General features: G+C 50.8%; 2 protein-coding genes across 14 annotated transcripts in view; both read right to left on the bottom strand.

Moving 5' to 3' along the window:
- Window positions 1-16,749, bottom strand: part of LOC143375191 (aminomethyltransferase, mitochondrial) — a 53,169-nt gene that overhangs the window by 35,672 nt on the left and 748 nt on the right. The window lies entirely within an intron of this gene.
- The window catches only part of Dati (zinc finger protein datilografo), a 59,476-nt gene that overhangs the window by 14,537 nt on the left and 28,190 nt on the right, over window positions 1-16,749 (bottom strand). For 11 of the 13 annotated variants that reach the window (XM_076824058.1, XM_076824047.1, XM_076824055.1 and 8 more), the window contains one exon: window positions 15,446-15,764. In XM_076824058.1, coding sequence (XP_076680173.1) covers window positions 15,446-15,764 — 319 coding nt within the window. The remainder of the gene's footprint in view (window positions 1-15,445; window positions 15,765-16,749) is intronic. The other 2 variants (XM_076824057.1, XM_076824046.1) reach the window with 1 other exon arrangement.

The raw sequence follows: 16,749 nt of genomic DNA on the forward strand, positions 1-16,749 counted from the left end.
CTTATCAACTCAATGACTCCTCCTCATTATGTGAGAATATATATTTTTCAATCAGTGTTCTCTTCTTAACTTCAAATCAAAGAAATAATTTTACAAGCAGCTTTTCCTAATTTACTTAAAGTTGGTAAAGATGCAGCTGCACCCCTCCTTTTGCAAGGTCGTCAATTACTACTGTAATCCTTCTTCCCACCAGTAATCGCCTAACCCAGAGTTAGACAAACACCTGCTTGTCTTATCTATGGCAGTTCTAGCAAGTATTGCTGTAGCAAGTCTTATGTATTATTTCGCTATTGCTTGATGAACGAGAAGGCGTGTCGTCAGTGGAAATTACGTCGACACGTGGGGAGACGGTTAATTTACAATTGCGATTTTCGTTTAAATAATAGCAGCCGTCGGGGCTGGCTGTGCTCGGGATACGGGAATACGGCGGATACTTTTTTCCAGGGCCGAGCAACAGGTATCAGCGGACAGATTTAGGGGTGGGCGTAAAAAATGCCACTCGTTTTAAAACGACTATTAGAGCCGGTGTTTTAACAACGCGTAACCTTGCACCCTGATTTAAAACGTTGAAAACGCATTTGTTGCCGCCGCGTCCCGCCTTCCTCCCGCCCGTGTGTGTTAATAATCTGTAGCAGTGTTTTTTACGATACGCTGATCGATTCTTTCCACGGAAATTTATAGCAGCAACGCGGCGATATTACTGGTTTCCATTCGACAGCTGTCCTGATTTGCAAAGCTTCGTACTATGTAGTGTCATTGATCCCCTTCGATAAGAGTATCGACTAGTTTCAATTACCCGATGTGTACGTTCCGCGAAATATTTAGCTATGTAAATTTCGCCCGTGATTATTTCACGACACCACCACTGTTGCAGCTGCGACGTCGGTGGGGCCAACAGCTTCGAAAGCTTTAAGCTCCATTCCATTCGATTCGCGATTGTTGCAATTTTTATTGCGTCCCCTCCGCGCCCTACTCTATTTTAATTCCCACAAGCGATTGGTTCAATTTAACTTTTATTAATAACGGCATTCTTCCCCGATCCTTTCTCACCCCGGGCAGCCGTTCTTTTTCTTCCTCTTTGCTTTCTCTCGCCCCTCGCTGGCCACTCTTTCCTTCTCCGTTCGACGTAGCTCATCTTTTATTCAGATCGATCGAAGATTTAATAAAAATAATTCGACAAGACCGCCCGCTGCGAGGTATCAGCCTCGCAACATCGGGGAAACAGAATTCTTGGCTCGCGGAGGATAGTGGAAGCTGCAGCGCGGATGATCGAGGATGAAGGGAGCGCGGAGAACGACGGAACTCGTCGATGGGCTTAAACGTCGGTTGAATGAAGCTCCTGCGACGGTTGTAATGGTCCCGTCACTCGCCTCTATGGGGAATTAACGCCATCGGGAACGAGGCAGCGCAAAAATTATTTATTGCATTGTGCACGCGCGCTGAGCACACGAACGCAGAATGTCGCTTTTACCGGCGATAGAAGCAAGCGACGGGGAATCGCGGAGTGCCGCTAGGAACACCAGAAGGCGGCATGCAGCGCGTGGCAAATGTTATAGCCGATACGTAAACTATTACGTTTACGAGCTTTACTTCACCATTTTTACAAGCGCCACCGGGCAGCCGTTTTATGATTGGCGTTTATTTAGGTGGCTCGAGCGTAAAGCTTTATCGTGTTTGCATCTACTCGAAACACGCGCGTCTCACGCGTCGCCCAGCCATCTCCCCCGGCGGCTGGCCGTTAATGAATTCATCAATGACAGCTTCGGTTCGGTTACAACCACCGGCCGCGATGCGCGTAGCCGTCGAGCAGCACATCGAGCGCGTTCCGTTCATCTTCTAATCGCCGCGACCCCTATTTTCCGTGCACAGCTCTCCACGGTAAAATCTGACGGCGCCGGTTAATTGCCCTCGAGCTGAGTAATCGGGGAAACGGTGATGCGCGGTCTGCTCCTTTTTAGAGAGCAACGGGGCCCGTCCGTTGAACGGATCGATTTTAGCGAACGCGTTCTCTTTTTACTTCCCCGCCCCTTCGGTTTAATGCCTTGTCGTGTATCTCTCGCGACGACACTAAACATGCATCGACATTAAATTTTGCACGACGACCGTAATTCCCCGGCCGGCGTATAACGTCATTACATTCATCACCTACACTGGCTCGGAATATCAAATGAGAGCGGCGATATATTTGATTATTTGTCAGCGCGCGGCGGTTTCGCAGCCGCGTGCACTTGCCCGCCCCACGCCCACCCTATCTCCGGAGCCGGGGAAAATCGCTGACGCGTTTTTCCGCGCCCCGGCCGCGCTTTTTTTTCCCCGAGAGCGTGGAAACCTCGTCGTCCACTCGTCAAAATCACCGGCGTTGCTCGGAAAAGTAGGTAGAAATCCCGGAAAGAGCTGGCACGTGGTTGGACGTGTGTGTATGTACGAAACAGCCTGGACTCGCCTACCCTCTCTCTCTCTCTCTTTCCTTCTCTCTTTCTCTCGGACTAGGTCTCTGCTTGCCTTTTCTGTCTCTCTATGCCCTCCCGTGGCTCTCTCCGGTTCTCCCTCTAGCTGTGTTCGGTGCTCGTGCACACTCCCTCCGTGTGCAACCCTCTTGCCTCGTCCGTGGAAACGGCGACCACCCAGCGGCCCTCCACGGCCCACTACACGTCCACGGCAGAAAATTAATGTCCCCTGCAATCCATGTATAATGCATTCGCATTTCGTTGAACGAACAAATGAACGCACCGCTAGAAAATTTACGTCCTCCCTCTTTCTCTCTCGCTCCCTCGCTCCGGCCGGCCTTCCTCCTGCTCTTTCTCCGTTTCCCTGTGTCCTCTTCCCTTGCTCCCCTCTCTCTTTCACCCTTTCTCTCCTCCTCTATTCCCCGATTTCTCTCTGCTCTTCTTTGTTTCTCTCGCGAGATTTTGCGCGTGTGCAACAAGCCGGCCCTGACCAACCCGTCGTTGCACATACACGTCCTCTCTCTCTCTCTTTCTCTCTCTCCTATCCCTCTTGGACCCCAACCCTCTCACCCTCGTTCTCGCCCCGTTTTCCCTCCCCCGTTGCAGTTGCCGTCATCGAAATTCCGGCTGGAAATCATTAAATTGCACGCACTCACATGCACGTGCGTGGTGCACTCGCTGCGATGACCTCGTCTCTCTTCTCTACTCTCTTTCCTCTCTCTCTCTCTCTCTCTCTCTCTCTCTCGATGGTACTCGTAGAGCTATTCATACGAGCGATACCTTGAATTTCGCGGCCGGAGGGAGAGCAAATACATAGTTGCAGCGTAAAAATCGGGGATGAGAATGCTAAACCCGAGAGCGATTGGAATGTGTTTCTGTATCGCGATGATATTCGTCGAGTGCACCCCGTCTGTTCATCCCTCCACCTATCTGCTCGATGACGATCTCTCTTTTTTTTTCGTTGCGCCACGCGAAACAGTAAATTCGAGGGAAACGGATTGTTCCCGGAATCTTTGTCGCTATTATCCGACGGTCAGCCTTTGTAGTAACTGGAAATTCGTTTGAAATCCCGCGTGGTCAGTTGGAAAGTTGACGGTGGCGTAAAAATCGCGACAGGGTGAGCGGTGTGCCGCGTTAACCTTGGTTCAATCGCAACGGTAATCGAACAGTATTTTCGGAGGGAGACGCTGCAAGCACTTTGGCGCTAATTAAAGTACACTTATCCGGGAATCGTTGAGGTAAATCGGCACGGTCGTTTTAAGGGTAATTTTAACTTGGAGCGCGGATTAAAAGCAGCACGACGACACTGATATCTGATTGATTCTATTAATTTTCGTTGGCGGAATTATCGGTATTTCGATCGCCGTCATGAAGAAGCAATCACTTAGAACGATATAAAAGGACATCGATCAGCCCTTAACGACCACGGCTAATCGGTCGATTTTATTCGCCGCGTGTTCATTAGCGCTCCGATTCCTTCGCCGTTCAGACGATAAAATAGACGTTACTCGATGGTTATTAATGCAATTCGCGGCTATGTAACCGTTCCCGATCGGCCTGCCGCGTTGAAGGGATCGGCGTACCTTTGGGTCGGATTTATCTCACCGATTACCACGCAATTCCTTCAACGAGGCGGTCTCGTTATTATTTTCCCCATGATTTTGCGAGTTCAGCTGTGTCCCCTTTCGCGGGTTCAGTGGCCTCGTTATCGCGACGTGCTCGACGATCGCGCGGATCCTCGTGACTTCTTCGGGTGGCTGGGGATATTCGTTCGGGGGCGCGAATGGCTTGATTTACCAGCGGCGTGGAGCCCGCGATCGACGTTGCTTCGAGGTAATCGGCGCTCGGGAAATCGTCGGGAATTTATCGAAAGAAGGACGAGCATTACGCGGTGGACGGAAGCGAAATTTATAGGGTTTCGAATTAGCATGAAAGCAGCGTTAGCGCGGCGCGTTCGCCGCGGTGTTGTAACGTGTGTATCGCGCTAGGAGAACGCGTTACCAGGCGCATAGAGAGCGAACGGGCCAGCTAGAGTGTAGGAGTAAGAGAGCCGGCGGGGAGGGAGGAGAGGCAGAGAGAGCGAGAGAGAGAGCATCCCTTTCCCGAGCGATGCAGCCGAGCGTTTCACGCATGCATGGAAATCATTAAAATAAAATGGCCGATAACAAATGACTGTTGCAAAGAGGGGAGCCCTCCTGGTTGGCGGCCATCTTGGTTCACGTGACCGTCATCCGGGCAACCACGGGCACGCCACGCCCCTTTAATGATTTCTACCCCCTGGCGAATGTGCCGCGCGTACGTACGTGCGAAATTTCACGACTATGTATGCGTGTGTGCATGTGTGCGCGCTTGTATCCCTCTCGTACGCGGGGAGTACAGTCATCATCAGTAGTCTAGGCGAAAGCACCCTGGTACATCCTCTTCAAAACCTAACCACCATGGCAACGAGAATGGCACCATCCCTTCGACTCGAGGGAAGCTTCCAACAGTCGCGATTTTAGAAACAGGAAAGTCCTTGGGGGTACCATCGGCTGGCCTGGTCGACGAGGTCTAGGGAGAGGTTTTACAGGTATCCCCTTTGAAATAGGCGAGACTGATGACGATAGAATCACCCTGCGAGGTGAGTGACTTGGAAAGCCGCGTCAAAGAGACGCGATCGGTTCGTTCGGATGCCTTCGAATGGAATGATTCTAAAGGTGAATGACTGGCGGCGGCCAGATCGGAGGGTCGTTCTCGAGTGTCTGAGGGCGTTTTCGCTGGGGCACGTTGCCGCCCAATGCCATTTGTACCAGGCCGGAGGGCTCGCTCGCGTCGAATAGCATGGTCTAGCAATCTAGTTCCCTAGATATCTCCGCGGACGACGGCGGACAAACGTGCCGAGAGTGTTTGAGAATCGTCGAGTGGCAGACGTTCAGCCCCGTGATCGATATTCTTGCAACTCACCCTCGGCTTTGATTCTCGAAAGACGGTCCCCCATCGATGACCATCGCGACCGTCGTTCCATGTGGAAAGATGTTTCAGGAGGCTCGTCTCTCAGCCGCACAATGATGGCAACGAACTCGGCTGCGCCGGTTGGCAGGATCGTACGCGGGTGGAACATTATTCGGGCATATGGTAGCTCGATCCGTCTCGCTCGCTCCTAACCTCCCGAACGGTTTCACCTGCCCTGTCCGAAACTCTTTATCGTTTTTTTTTCTCTCCTTTTCGACCGATACCTTTTTTTTTCAGACCGCCCAGAGGGAGCGTGTCAGGTTCGCTGACCCCGCAGGAACCCTTCCTTCCTGTGGCTTACTTCTTCCCCGGCCGACGAACTCGCGTTCGCCGATTTGTTGTTTCGAACCTCTTCCTACCGTCGCTCTGGACGCGAACGTTTAAATACAACCTGCCAGGATCATCCTTCCACGGTCGAAACGTTAATTAGCGAGAGACACAGGGACCATTCGACCGGAAGTATGTAGCCACTCGTCGCACTATTTTCTCTCTCACCCTCTGCTGTTTGGCTCGCTCGCGGGGAGTTGGAGCTCTAATTTCGGGGCTTGGTCATTTTTCTGGCGGACTTAGCCGAGCATAATTTATTCTCGATGCCTGATGAGACCCATTGTTGCGGCGTTGCTGCTCCTCGGCTTGAACGGGGTGAAAACGAGCCAAGGGGGTCGTAGGGAGAAGGGTCGGAGGAGCGGCGGAGAAAAACGGACGAGGAATTATGTAAGACACCGGAAGGAAGGAGTGTACACGGCACACCGGTCCCCCTTGCTCTGGCACATCCGTCCGAGCGGTAACGATCGTTGCTGGATGCAGGACAAGATCTTGAACCCTTTCCCAACGACGACGACGGCGACGAGGACGATTCTCGCCACTTAACGGGCATTTCGACGAGACCTTTTTTCTTCTCCCTCCTCCTGCCTGGCCTCCGCCGGCGTCTCCGCGGAGGCAGCGGCAGACTTCGGGTCATTAGGCAGATGGAGGTAAAAAGGGGTAAAAATTAATGTCTCAGAACGAAGGAACGAAGGAACGAACGTTCGGCCTGTCGAGTGGCCGGAGCTAAGTCCTGCTGATGGCCCTCGTGTCTTTACGATTTTTCATCGCGAGCCATTTCCTCGAGAGAGATTTCGAACGCTCGCCAAACCCCCCGCCCTCTGTCCTCAGAGTTACCGCTTGGACGATCCTGTTCCACGGTATCAAAGCAGGAAGAGGAGACGGGCAGGTTCAATCAGCCGCGAGACCCACTTAAAAATACATAAAATACCCCCGGGGACGCGAAGCTGGGTCACTAGGTAGATAATGAGCGGCGATTAGGGTGAAAGACAAACGGGATGTAGCACCTGCGATTGACAGGACCACCGAGCTCTCCATCCGATCCAGCTACGAGCTGGTTTCCGGTTTACTGGCGTTCAAAGAAACCCCCCTCGGGTCCAGGCTTTCTTTCGCGCAGCCCGAGCTTACGCTGCGAAGGGTTGCTTACTAAGGGTGCAAACGACGCGTTCCCCTCTCGATCATTTTTATTCCTGGCATCTTAATCGCGCATCCGAACGTCCTCGTCCACGACCTTCTCGAATTGTTTCTTACAGAACCCCCATTTCCTCTTCAACTCCATCCAAGTTTAGAAAAGGTAAATCGTGCCACATCGAAGCCAAGTTGAACTCGCGCTGGTTTTAAGCGGCCGCACGTCTTTAAGCCTGTTCCTCCAGCTATACCTGTGTATCTCTCTCTCTGTGTGTGTGTGTGTGTGCGTGCGTGCGCTCGTCGAGAGTATAACTCGAGCAGCGCATACAAGGCTGCGCCCAAAGTTTCTAACGTAAGACGCCAGAGCTGTTCTCGTATGCCGTATGGCGTTCTGCGTTGCCACCCACACATGCCGTGTAGAAAGTTTACTAGATGGAAATCTATATCTTATTTTACGGCCAGCCGTGCTCAATATTCTTGACCCGACTGGCCGATATAAATGGCCCCAGTAAATCTTCTTTCCTCCCGGCGGTCGGTGAAAATTCGAAAAAAAAACCAGCGCGCAGCAATCGCCGGACGAGACGAAGCTTCGCTACCGATAGACTCCCTCGATGACAATGACGCGGCGCCCGAAGGCATTGATATCGAGCCAGGAATGTCAAGTTCACGTGGAAAGTAAATCCCATTCTACGCTCCAGAAACGCTCGCCGTAAAAATCCAGCTTCCATTACGACCCGCGTACGCGTATCTAGCGCTGCAAAAAGTTAGCACCGCTGGGAACACGATGCTCGAAAGAACGATACTTTAACTACCAAGCGTGTGGGATTGGTTTATGCGAAATTATCGCATTGGAGGCGAAGGAGCACGAGGTATCCTTAACCTACAGACCGGTTCTGCGGCCGAAGCGTGATCGTGCAGTCCCCGTTGAAGATCGTACCTGATTTTCAGCAAAAAGTCGCTTGCTTTCGTGCCAGCTTTAGAAAGTCAATCTAGATTTTGTAGACCGTTTACCGCGCGCTAGTGTACGGTAGATAGGGAACTGGTATGAAGCGGGATTACCGCCTTCTGGTGCTACGCTTACACGTATCGCGCGTGTGTATCTTGTCCTTACCGGCGGAATACTTTTCCCTGCTTACGGTTCCTCGGCGTATTTTTAGCCACTATTTTCCAACGTTCCTATCCCCACCCTCTCGCCGGGAGACCGGGTCAAGGAGGATGTTCCGTGGCGTCGCGAGAAAGTTACGTCGCCGCGGTTCCATCCCCAAAGGGTTGCTCGGAAGTAAGTCAGTAATGCGAAGGGGCGAGAAGTTTCGTCGATTCTAAGGGCCGAAGAGCAGCCGTGCCCCTTTAAGAATTTTAAAACGTCCGTGCCATCCCCCCCCGAAAAGATACGCGGGCTCCTCGCCGTGAAATAATAATCGCGACACGTTTCATCCGAGCGATTAACGGCTTTAATTAAGAATCGCTGCTTTTCACTCAATCGATCCCGCTGAAAAGTGCGCGTCGATTTTGCTTTTTACCGCTCGGGGAACACTTATTGCTCGCGGCCGCATTTCAGACTCTATTCTATATCAGTAACGCGCGATAAGATAACTCGTAGAAAAAATCACTCTCATGGCAACAATCTGAGATCCGCCGCAGTGCGGATTTACGCGCTTTTGAAAAACTAATAGCGCCGCGAATATCACTGGATGAATATTCTCAGGGCAGTTGTAGAAAGAATCGTGGACTTTCGGGTCGGACATACCAGCATGAATTTATGAAATCTTAACGATCCCCTTCTCTATATCGGGAGGCGTTCGGAAGGGTTAAAAGTCTCTTGTTTTTGTCACGAGGTCGTGGAAGATTCCATTCTTTTCGTGCAGCACGATCTCTCGCGTTAGGAAGATTATTTGATAGTCTCAAACTCCTTGCGTTCTATTACTTACACTTTTCTTGCAAGTGCTTCTTCGATGCAAAGGATGCGATTCCGTCTTGAGGGGACGGTCTTGGACTGGCGGACCTTCTCCAAGGATGAAAAGTTCGGTTGTAACGTGCGATCGTTTGTTCCTTGCGCGGATCTATCAAGGTTGCGAGCAAACATCGAGGAAAGAGAGAGATTACTTATCTGGGATCAGGAACGGTACACAGAGCGACAATGGCGCGTTCGCGATCGTTGAAAGATGACCTTAAAAAATGACGTGGCGTTTTCGCGCGCCACGAAATGCATGCTCATCTTGCACGACGCAGTAGCAACCGAATCCCACCCCAAGCTGGGGTAAAGGCGAGTACGTTGGGAGCACAAAAAATCAACAATCTGCCCTCATTGTCCCAAAGGGTTGCGTTCGACAAGACCGAAAAAAAAGGCGAAGAAAGAATGAAAGAAGAGTAGGTCGAGGAGAAAAAAAAAAGCGTAGGCGTATCATCGAGCCACCCCCCAGGAGCGCGCGCGTGTGAGTGTGTGCGTGTGTGTGTGTGGCGTGTAGAGGCAGCGACCCTATTCAAATTAACCCTCACGGAAAAAATGCAGAGCCGCGCGGAAGGGTTCGTAGAAAATTAGAATAGACTCGTTTGGTTGCCGGCCTATGCATACGCGGCATGACTACGTTAATTTTCTGGCAGGCCATACGGTATCTTAGACTTTTAATTATCCTTACCTTTTACCTTTTAACGGTTTAATTGCCTTTCTCCTCGCTATCGGGGAATAGGATTCCTCTGACCGTTACACCTCGTCTCTATACTTGCCCGCGTCTACCTACCTATGTATGTACCTGCTCGTTCGAGGATAAGTTCTTGATGCAGGTTTTCGCCGCGAATTCACCTCGAAGACACGGTCGACCTTTCTTCGGCTTATTAGATTGGACGCGTTGGGCGTTTGCGTCATACAACAGCCGGTCAACTTTTCGGCAAAGATTGCAATACGAACCGCGGCTGGCTAGGTCCCGAAACCCTTGCACGTTGGAAATTGAGCCCGCACGGTTTTGGTACACGAGTAATTTACCTACGAAGCCGGCGCGCAAACTAATATTAGGATTAATATCGCCCGTTAAAATATTTACGATAGCCAAGTATGGGGAAATTGATTAGCTCGTATCACGCGAATTAATTAAGCATCGTTGCCGAAAGGTATCGCGTTCGCTCCATCAATCGATCCCTCCCCCTACGCGGTCTGAAAAAATAATCGAGTAATCGGAAATTGCGAGCTCTGTCGGTGGACGCCACGGTCCCTTTACCGGAGGCAACGGGAAAAACAAGGAGTTGCTTGGCGGCAAACGAGACGTTTTACGCTTCTCTCTAGCAATCAGCCACCTACCCGTGCCCACCCACCCCCGAGTTTTTCCAGACGCGCAAAGCGCTGCCGCTTTTGTTTAATCTTTCATTCCGCGTCATTTGTGATAAAGGGCTGGCGCCGTTCTTTCCGTTGCGCCGCTTTGATTTTTCTCGAGACGTCTGGCGAGACATTCCGTCGCATAAATTCTTAACTGGGTGAAATTAGCGAATTAAAAGTAGGAGAGAGAGGGAAAAGGCCGGCCGAGGACGGCGAAAGAAGCACTGCGGGGGTGGCTCCCGAGAAGTCTTGACGGCCCCGTCACGAGGTCACCAGCGACTAGCAAAGGGAACCGGAAACGGTGTTTTTTTTCCCTCTTGTCGCAGCTCCATCAGCTCATAAATACGGATATGCAAGGCCCACGGCGACGTCTCAGGCCATTTTCCTCAAAGGGGAGCCCCTCCGGCGACTTAATTTTTATTCATGCACCGACGATACGGCAATTTTTCGCAGTCTTAAGTGGGCTTTAAAATTGTCCGGTCAATTTCGCCCGGCGGACGTGCTCCTTTTTTCAAACGCCATCGCCTCGCTCGAAAGGGGTGACTTTTCGCCAGACCCGCTCCACCGTTTGTATCGGTATTAATGGACTCGTCTCTCGCTGCCTAACATCCTTTTCTTAACGAGGACGCCGTTATTGCTCTATCGAATTTTAATAGCAGCGCCGAGTTGTTTGACTCCACCCCTTTCGCGGAAGCTCTCAGGGATTCCACATTTCACAACGGTTGGCCAATTTCAGAAGAGGTTGTCGCGAGCTATTCGCTCCTCCGTCACACGTACCTAATCGCGTAATCACGTCTAAACCGTCGATCGCGTTTCGTGAAAAGTTCGCCCAACCCTCTCGCGCGTCCATCCCCGAAACCAGCCGCGTCCCCAAAAGCTAACGCGACCGCTGCTAGCTGGTTCAGGGAAACCGATTAATTCGGCGCGTGTGGGGTGACCGATCATTAGATTTCGCCCCATGAAAATTGAGTTTTCCTCGTTGCCGAAGGGATAATCTTTGGCGTAGCCTCTGGCCCGTTGCGTGCGGGAGGACAACTCTGTCGTCTGTCCGCCGGCAGGGCCGCGAGAGTGCGTACACCGCTATTTATTAGGCTGCTGCATCCTCGTGAGCGCGCGGTGTGTCCAGGCTCGTTTTTGCGTGCGTGTGAGCGTACGCGTGTGAGCTATTCCACGTCAAAACGAACGAATGCTACCTACTATTGCTAACCTTTTATATGGTGAGCAGATACTCCTACTATTTTTCTCGAGAATACCGAAAACACTGAAAGAAAAATTTCTTTTAACCCAGAGGTACATAAATACTTTCCTACGCTAGGCTATTTTTTAAAACGCGTGCGTGCGGACTGACCATTGGATCCGTGCAGTTCCAAGCGGTGTGCACTATCGTAAGTTTTATTTTTTCTTAACTGCTCCCAAAATCTCTGCACTTTGTTGAAGAAGGCATTTATTAGTTGAAGACTTAACGAATCGAATAGTATTTTCTCCAAGCCGGACCGTGGGTGGGAACGACGTCAAATCGCTATTTGAAACTTTGACATCGATTACTGTTAAGTTTATTAACAATAAACAAAATATTCTATACACCGTTTGAGAAAGCATTGCTTCAGCTTTAACACGAGCTCAAGACGGTGGCATTATCTTTAAAAATGACCGAGATATTACTGTTTAAGTGACGACGCGTCAGCCGAGTTTGTTTGAATTTTCGAAACTTTAAGATTAAATATTTCGAAAACTATTTGACATAGGCCGTTGAAATTCAGTACACTTTGTTTTCGCAAGGTTATCGACGAATGCTGTGATTTTCAAGAGAATCGGTGAAACTAAATTTTTCACCTATTCGTTTTGACGTGCAGGCGATGCAGCGCGATGCACGGCGATGTGTGCGCGTGCGACGGTGGCGGCGCGTAACTTCGGTTCCATTATTGAGCGATCGGGCGATCGAAAAATTGGCGCGCTTTTTCGCGCGCGACCCCCCGAGTGGGGCGAGCCGACCTCCCATTGGCCGCACGCCCAGTCACCCTCGCATGCCCGCCACCGCGGAGGGGAGGATGGACTCTGTACACCCTCGGCAGGTATTTGTCTAGGCTGCTGCAGCTATTGACCAGCTATCGATATCGTGGACGCTCACCGATATTATATTCGCCGTCCTTCGTTTCTGCCACCCTCGCATTTCACCTCGCATTTCACACCCACCCTCCCTCCCCAAATTCCCGATCGCCCCGGCTCCCGAGTGACCCCTCCCCTTTGTTTCTCGTTTTGCCCCGGCCATGGCAGCGCGAGTTTCGTCGAATTTCGGTTAATGAATTATATGCGTACACGTTGCAAATTTTATAGGCGCGCACGAGAGCGAACGACCATATATATTTGTATATATATACATATATACATACGCGTATATACGAGTATATTGGCCTGTCGGGGGAAATTGTTGTAAGCCAGCGCGTTATGCTGCACCGGGGGTGTGGGTGGTCGCGCGCACGGAGGGGTGGCGCGTGAACGCGACGGCACGGCAGTAAATTCCCGCCGTTTTTTGACTTTGACCGGCCAATCGCCGCGCGGCAACGAGATCTCGCCTGCGAAACGAGAAATCAATATGGCATGCAAATGCTGTGCGCTGTATCGTTTGGGAAAACAACGGCCGCAGGGGAATTTGCAAGGAATTTCGGCTGCGAGCGCAGCGATTTTTCAGTCGCGAGAAATCGGTATGCCGACCGTTGGAAAATGGGAAATATCCCTGGCGCACGCTTTGAATATCGGAATATCCAATTGGACTGGGGCGCGTCGGGCCCAGTCGTTTGCATTCCTGTCGCGGATTTTTCGCTTCCGGAGGATCGGGTGGGACGCGCGTCTGTTCGAAACGTTTCATCGATAAAGACACGGAGAGGCAAAGTCGTGCATGCGATAGATGCGCGTACACACCGTGCAGCACCGTACACCGACGTCAGCTCAAGTACCAGCCGCGGCTGAGTAGAGTGGGAGCCCAGTACGTGGGAAGGGTGATTATTAATGTAAGGGGTGGCTGAGCAGTAGTTACTCGCTCGTTGGTAGTCGTCGAAAAGGGCGAAGGGGTGAAACGAGCACGGTGAAATCAATGTCGGCCCTTTTTTTATTCCCTCGTTGAACACGGGCAAGCAACGCTCTCGAATTTGTTTCTACTTTTCTCCATACTACCATACGCGCCACCCTGCCGGTACTCCTCTCGGGGCAACCGGAGAAAATTGCTTCTTCCCGTCGATGATTTCAAAGGAATGTTTTCTTAAGAATCGATGAGCGCGCGTTATCCTCGCGCGAGCGGCGACGGAGATAGCTGCCGGACCTCTCGATTAAATAGCTCGCATACCGACGAGGTTTTGTTTTTTCTTCTCGTCCGGAAGCAGATCTTGGACCAGGCTAGCGAGACTTTTCCGAGGGTCCAGTCATACGCGGCGCTGACCGTTCGCTTTCTCGAGGCTAATACCTTCCGATTGACTACGCTCATCCCTTAATGAAATTCTTTCTACCCGGGCGCGACCCGTTGCCTGCCTCTGGCCGGCTGGCTTTGCCGTCGAATTTTCTCATTATTACGGGTCCCTCCGCCCGTCCTCGATCCTCCGTCCTTCGTCCTCCGCCTCTCTCCGTCACCGCTATTCTTAGTCGAACGGCTAAGCGAGCCGCTCGATGAATTCGATCGTTCGCCCCGCGTAAATCGAACTTGTCCGCAGATACGCGGTGCCCGTGTATGCATACCGGACGACAACGTGCTCAGTCAACGGTGTCTTGGAAACCACGCTCGGAGCTCTGGCGCGGCGCGACGCGCATTGAGCAATCTCGCAGCATGCCGCATTAAAATTAGCTACAATCGGAACGCACGATCGCTCGTACAGATTATAATAGTATATTAATTTATTGATTATCGACCGGCCGCGATGCAATGCGGTATTCATAGAATTTACTATCAGCACCCGGCACACTGAATGCATGCATTAAGTACGGGGGGACTCGACGACTTTGCCGCGCGCGGACTGCGACTTTGTTGCGGCGATGTTGCTGCTCGCGATTAGCCGATTCCCGTCGTAGCTCGAAGTGATGTGCCCGGATAAGTTTCGTCTGTTTTATGGATACGGAACGGAGGAAAGCAGAGTCCAGGGTCTAGTCTCTGGAGAGTCTCCAGTTCTATTCAAGAGTTCAAAAAATTATGAATCTTTGGAGATATCTAGAGGATATATACAGGGGCTCACACCCATAATTGTACACTATTTAAAATCGCATACCATTTTTAAAATTGGTCCGAACGACTTGAGCTTTTTTGAGAAGCTAGAAGGACCAGTTTGCTAAGTGACGTGTTTCGTCGTTTTGAAAAAATTGCAATTGGTCGGAATAGCAAATAAAAGTAGTAAAGATCGTTTTTTTAACTTTTTTTCTGAACCTGATTTTGTGAATTTCGCGAATTTCCACCTTATTCCGCGATTTTTATACGTTTGTAGCTCAGTGCATCGTTAACCGATTTTCATGAAATTTTCAGCATGTATTACAACTTACTGAAATCTACAAATGTTTTTTTTTTTAATTTTCATTACAGGTTCAGAAAAAAAGTTAAAGAAACGACCTTTACTATTTTTTTTTGCTATGCCGACCAATTGCAATTTTTTTTCAAAACAACAAAATACGTCACTTAGCAAACTTCAAGCTTCTAAAAAAAACTAGAGTCGTTTGGACCAATTTCAAAAATGATATGCCATTTTAAAGAGTGTACGATTATGAGTGTGAGCCAGTATAGGTATAAATTAAATAATTTATTTTTCTGGCCAAATTCACTTCAAGGAGGCGAAATTCCCGAAAAACCTGTGAAAATCCGGCTATTTTCCGACCTTGTGTTATAACTCGCGAACTATAAGATCTATAATTTATCAAATAGTTCTAATTAAAATAAGCAACTTTTGTCTGAAAACTTCTCTTTTCTCTCCTACAGTCCGCGAGTTATAACTAAGGATTTTCAGCGGTCAATTTAACCCCCTTAGAGTGAATTTAGGCACCAAAGAAAAATACACACCTTATCCTCTACATATCCCCCAAGCTTCATAATTTTTTGGAAATTCCGGCTTGGGAATCTTCCCTTCTAAGTCTATCGGCTACAATGTCGATGGGATCGAATTGGTGCACGATCGATCGCGGCTAATTCCCCCCGCAGAGGGTGGGGTGGTGGGGCCAAAAATCCTGCCATTCCTCGGAGCCAGGATCGCCAAGACATTAATAGAAGACGGATACTCACCCGTATGCAGGCGGGTATGTTGTTGTACATGGCTGAGCTGCTTGAACCTGCGGTCGCAATAGCTGCATTTGTACGGTTTCTCGCCGGTGTGGACCCTGATGTGCTGCACGAGCTGGTGGTTGCTAGAGAATGACTTGAGGCATTGCTGGCACTGGTGCGGCTTTACCTCGTTACCGGCGATCATGCCACCCGGACCGATGCCGAGCGGACCCAGGCCCGCCATGCCGCCGCCGGGTCGACTCACTAGTGCACCCGCCGCGCCCAGCTCCCTCGCGTGCATCTGCATCGCGCTCTTGTGCATGAAGATCTGCGAGAAGAACTGCCGGGGTTAGTTGGTACGCTGCACTTTTGGTCGAGCAACGGAGGATGGCAAATCGACGAAAGAGCTGACCGTCCGGCTCCTCGCCGATCGCCATCGGCTCCTGGACTTTCAGAGACAAGGCTGACGCGACCTGCCCTTGCCCTTTTTAAAACACAGCAGTTACTACGTAAAAGTTGACCAAGTCTTATCCCAGCACCGAGAGCTGCTTGAAAATTTAAACGCCGGTGAAGTTTGCCCTTCCAGCGAACGCAATTGGAAGTGGAGAGTGCTTGGCTTTCGATTCTTCGCGGGGCAGAGAATAAGAGAACAAGTGCAGGCTGCAGCCTGTAGGGCATAGGCGGACGCTCAGCCTCGCCTGTTTCGTTGTACGTAGACGGTTCGAGCGATCCTCAGAATTTTCTCATGCAATTATAGGATGACGAGAGTCAGAAACTACCGGCTCATACTGCTCATAGACCGTGGCGGTATCGTTTGCGTTTTCAGTTATTCATAGGCGAACTCTCTCCCGGTTGTCTGTTGTGCTTCGCGTTTCGACTCGCTGGTCGACACAGCGGGTGTCGGAGTCGCGTCGCCGTTCACTCCCCCGATCTCGCGTCCAGCTTGAACGGGATCCATTAATTAAAAGTTCACGCGGGGTGACGTAATTTCGCCGGTACTTACGCGTTCGACTCGTTCGATACATGGTCGCGACGGTTCACGGGACCGATTCAGTACTCGCGTCGAGTGGGATTTCTTTGTTGAAGCGAATCGTGATTCGTCAACGAAACTCTACGCTTCGCAACCACGAAATTTCCACGATCCCCCTGGAGGAATCGCAGTGTTCTCAGCCCGATAGCCAGAGATTCGCTGAGGCTCGCTGGGACAGCGAACTATCGCCTCGCATCCGCTCGCCATAGAACGTTCTCCACGAATTTAATAGGAAGCGCGTAACAGCTGGCCGCAAAGGGGGTCAACGGCCCTCCCCGTCGGTCGTGGTTTTCGA

This window comes from Andrena cerasifolii, chromosome 12, assembly GCF_050908995.1.
Source record: "Andrena cerasifolii isolate SP2316 chromosome 12, iyAndCera1_principal, whole genome shotgun sequence".
NCBI lineage: Eukaryota > Metazoa > Arthropoda > Insecta > Hymenoptera > Andrenidae > Andrena > Andrena cerasifolii.